The following is a 5,000-nucleotide window of genomic DNA, read 5'->3' as shown; positions in this document are numbered from 1 at the left end:
ATCTACCCTCAAAATTTTAGTCACAGCGGTTAAATTAAAACACAAAATTTAAATTATGTTTGATAACCTTACCTAAAAAAAATAATAATAATAAAAAAAAAAAACAGGACATATCCCTCATTCTAGGGAAAAAAATCTTTATTTAAGTTACAGGAAATGTATGTGGTTGTATTTTACGTCACGTGGCATGTGTTGACATATATAGTCATGTTCCTACTGTAAGGAAGCCCTATAGTTGTTGTAATATTATTGGATTTATCTATGACAAGATGAGACACAATTCATCAAATGTTGAATATGTCTGGCAATAAAATTATTCCATAATATAAGTTTAAAGTGCAATATTTGTGTGTTAATAATTTCCTTTATGCAGATGGGGATTCCATAAGTAAACATAAAACAAATCAACTTTCAAAAAAATCGCATTAGCCACAAGCTATTTCGAGTTTATTATACAGTCGATTGGGGAAGACCTATGACCTATGACCTATGACCTATGACACATACTATAACCTAATATACAGTTGTAGGCCTATACTTACATTGGTGTATTTGAGACGTTTCTGTGGATGTATATGTATATATTAAGGCAATTTTTCCCTATAAGATCTATTCACAAGCTTATATTATTTTGCAAGAACAATGCAATACCACTACATGCTTATCAATCCCTATTTATCAATAGTAATAATACATAGGCTTGTAGGCCTACTTCTAAACCACCTAACTGGATTAATATAAACGAATATACACATATTTTTAGATATTTTTCAATGTTTTTTTTCCAATTTGCTTTTGTCTCTTCCATAGTGTGTCGTTTTGATAATTTCAGTTTTAAGAGATAGTGCATAGTCTAGATTATATATAATCCGAGCAGTGCAATTAAAAAGACAAAAAAAAAAGGTAAATTTACATAGTATTCCTAATGGGGAATTTGGTATATGTCTAGTATAGATGTTTTGGTTATTTTCTTGATTTTTATTATTTTTTTATGATTTTTTTTATCTTGTTTTTTTATTATTGTTATTATTATTATTATTATTATTATCATTATCATTATCATTATCATTATTATTATTACTATTATTATTATTATTATTATTATTATTATCATTATCATTATCATTATCATTATTATTATTACTATTATTATTATTATTATTATTATTATCATTATCATTATCATTATCATTATTATTATCCTTATTATTATTATTATTGTTATTATCATTATTATTATCATTATTATTATTATTATCATCATTATTATTATTATCATCATTATTATTATTATCATCATTATTATTATCATCATTATTATCATTATAATTATTATTATTATCATTATCATTATCATTATCATCATCATCATTATTATGTAAAGGTTTGTATGTCTGTGAGTTTAAAACTAATTTTGAGCTTTATCTAAAAAAAATATATTTCTTCCATTTTTTTGTGAAATCTCGCAGATTTTGAAAATGTAACTGAGGTCAGATTTCTATTGGGTTTCCATCCCTTTAAAAAAAAGCGTTTGAATCTCTAAAAATCTATAATTTCTTCTTAAGTTTGATTCAAGAAAAAAATCACTCTATTGAAATATAAATATGAGTTTTACTCTCTTTTTGAGTTTGATTAAGAAAAAAAAAAGCAAATCACGTGTATTAATAAATAGAAGTTTTGATTTTTTATTCTCGAATTTTACAAAAAAGTTTCTCTTCTTCCGCAGATGTCTCGCCCTAAAGAAAAAGTCCCCAAAGAAATACGAACAGCTGATGTCACTTGAGAGCCACTACGAAGACCGCAAAGGCACTTGGGTCTACAAAGAAAACCACCGTAGAGTCGTCCACATGCTAAGAAACTACTTCTTCCTGCAGGAGTTTTCTGCTCAGGATGTTGACAGTTCTGAGAAGAGTATCCACACCGTCACGGGCATCATAGACGTCAATGCCCTGGAAATCAGATTAACAGACTCCGAAATTCTGGGTCTGTACCCCGTATTCGCCATGTTGGAGCACTCTTGCACGCCGAATACAAAACACACCTTCAATGCTTCCCGCCAGGTTGTTGTCAAGGCAGCGGTTGATATCAAGAGCGGGGAGCACCTCAGCACAATGTACACACACGTACTTTGGGGCACCATAGCGAGACGGGATCACCTAAAACACAGCAAGTACTTCATGTGTACTTGCTTCAGGTGTGCCGACCCGACGGAGCTAGGGACACATTTCTCTGCCTTGAGATGCAAGAATTGTGATCACGGGTTCGTGTTGTCTGCGGCGCCCTTGGACGAACTAGCTGACTGGATATGCACGTCATGCAATTCAACCATGACAGCAGCCAAGGTCAAGGACATCAACTTGAAACTGGGCGAAGAAGTCGAAAGCGTCATAGCGATGCCGTCGGTCGAAAAACTGGAGGAACTCATAAACCGCATGGCTAAGACGACGGTGCACCCGAACCACTTCCATCTGTTCGCCGCTCGACACACTCTCCTTCAGCTCTACGGCCGAGATCCCTCCAGCACAGGCGAGGAATCGATGAAGAAAAAGGAAAAGCTGTGCCAAGATTTCTTGAAGGTCTGCACCGCCCTCGACCCCGGAATGGCGCGCTTGGCTCCGTACGCGGGCGTGGCGCTGTACGAGTACCATCTGGCGGTGCTTTCGCGAACCCGCCAGGATCCGAGCGAGAAACACGTGGACCAGGCAGCCCTGAGGAAGGACGTGGAGACGGCGAAGGCATTGCTCCAGCAGTGTATCCGAGTGTTGCAGGATGAACCCAAGGACCAGCCGGAGGGAGCGCTCTGCCACGTGGCTCAGGAAAATCTCAATGAACTTCGCCAGTGGGAGGCTACTCTCTACTCGTGATCGGAACGTGGGTGAGAGCACAAAAAAAAACGAAAAAAAAAACATAAACACAGGAAGTTTAATGTATCCTTTAACGTAGACGTTGATGTTTGAACCAGATTGAGAGAAATAAATGTTTTATTGTAAAGATAATAATTTCTATTCAAAACAACCTACACTTGAGAGTAAGGGTGGTTAAAAGAGAGAAAGAGAGAAAGAAAGATATGCAGTGTAGATGTCCTTGATATATGCATATATATATATATATATATATATATATATATATATATATATATATATATATATATATATATATATATACACACACAATATATATATATATATATATATATATATATATATATATATATATATGTATCTTTATATATATATATATATATATATATATATATATATATATTAATATCAAATGAAGGTTGCACAGATTTATATGGAATAGATCACATTCTTCTATAAGGATTACTTTGTAAATGTCTTATTTATTCTAAATTAATGGAATTGATCAGTATGTGTGTCGTTGTTTCGATGTTGCGAAGTGGAAATGATGAATAAGCTTCTCAATAGAGAATCACATGATATGAGAAACTTTGTGGACTTGAGTGAAACAAAACAAAAACAAAAAAAAAACGAAAACAGTTGTGCCTTAACCCCTAGTAGCTAATAAAAACGAGTCCTAAGAACCAGTCAGACTGAAAGAGAACTTAAAAAAAAATAAATAAATAAAAGTTCTTACTAGGGACATAAAATCTGGCTCAATATTAGTGAATGAAAGTTAAGTTGAGATTTATTGTGAAACCGAGTATGCAGTTAGCTAGCTAGGTCTGCCCTGAAGTTGAATTGTCTGAAGCTCAATAACGTATCGTAATAGGTAATACACCCAATTATCAACCCACGGCAGTCTCTCTCGAAAAAAATGAAACGAAAATAAAAATGAAATAAAATCTGTAAGACCGTAAGAAGTCGCAAAACTCAGCCAACTAAAGACTTTTCCAGAGATGGGCGTGTTATAAACAGAACGACAATGTAAAGAGAGTGAAAACACACGTTGATCTGTTAAACGTTTTGTTCTTGAATCAAATAAAGGTTATAGACAGTCCAGTGGTAGGACACGAAAGCTGACTTGTGATAGAAGGATTAATGGTGTTTCTACCATTTTTCTTGATTGTTGTTTTTTTCTTTCTTCGTTTTTTCTCTTCTTCTTTTTTTTGTTATGTTATTTCTAATAGGATTATGAAATAATGTATTTGTAAGTATTGGAAACCTTTCTGGTGGTTGTTTATAAAGGATGTGATTGTAACCAAGACAGCTTTTTGAGAATAAGAGTAATGTTGATGTTAATTATACTGACAGAAGAGGGTGAAATAATTTAAGAGTAAGAGCTGCGAGTAGGGTAGTTGCATTACAAGTTGTTGGTGCAATAAAGGCACGAAATTATTTCATTTTGTTTTATTTGGTTCCTCTTTATTAATTATCCGTTGCATGGTGAACTGTTGAATGAACAGTCTTATCAAAATGATTTCATGGTTTTATACAGAGAGGACCCACCATGGTGCATTTTATATGCAGATGACGTAATGTTGATATTAGAAGGCAGAAGAGGATTAGAAACCAAGTTAGAAGAATGGAGATGTGCATTAGAGAGTAGAGGCATGAAAATTAGCAGGTCTAAAACAGAGTACTTCTCAACTGATATGGGTGACCAATTGGCCTCAATACAACTGAATGGAAATAGGTTGAAAAGAACAAATACTTTTAAATACCTTGGGTCTATGGTAGATGAAAGTACAGGGATGGAAAGGGAAGTTACTCATAGAATTCAGTGTGGATGGAACAACTGGAGGAAGGTGTCAGGGGTCATTTGCGATAAAAGAGTGCCAGTTAAACTTAAAGGAAAGGTACACAAAACCGTAGTTAGACCAGCCTTAACCTACAGCCTGGAAGCAGCACCTCTTAAACATAAAGAAGAAAGAAAGTTAGATGTGGCAGAGATGAAAATGCTTAGATGGATGTCAGGAGTTACCAGGAAAGATAGGATCAGAAATGAATATATCAGAGGGACAGCCAGAGTAGGGGAAGTCTCAAAGAAAATCCAAGAGTCTAGGCTGAGGTGGTTTGGCCATGTAAAGAGAAGGGAGG

General features: G+C 34.4%; 1 protein-coding gene across 1 annotated transcript in view; it reads left to right on the top strand.

Annotated features, from left to right (window-relative positions):
- The window catches only part of LOC122254063 (SET domain-containing protein SmydA-8), a 3,916-nt gene extending 939 nt beyond the window's left edge, over positions 1-2,977 (top strand). Inside the window, exon 2 of the mRNA XM_086534294.1 lies at positions 1,727-2,977. Coding sequence (XP_086390420.1) covers positions 1,727-2,864 — 1,138 coding nt within the window. The 3' untranslated portion in view covers positions 2,865-2,977. The remainder of the gene's footprint in view (positions 1-1,726) is intronic.
- The last annotated feature ends 2,023 nt before the right edge of the window (positions 2,978-5,000 follow it).

This window comes from Penaeus japonicus, unplaced genomic scaffold, assembly GCF_977035675.1.
Source record: "Penaeus japonicus unplaced genomic scaffold, GWHDUDI00000001_assembly GWHDUDI00000041, whole genome shotgun sequence".
Classification (NCBI taxonomy): Eukaryota; Metazoa; Arthropoda; class Malacostraca; order Decapoda; family Penaeidae; genus Penaeus; species Penaeus japonicus.
Note: the sequence above shows the minus strand (reverse complement) of the source record. Positions and strands in the feature narration are given on the sequence as shown.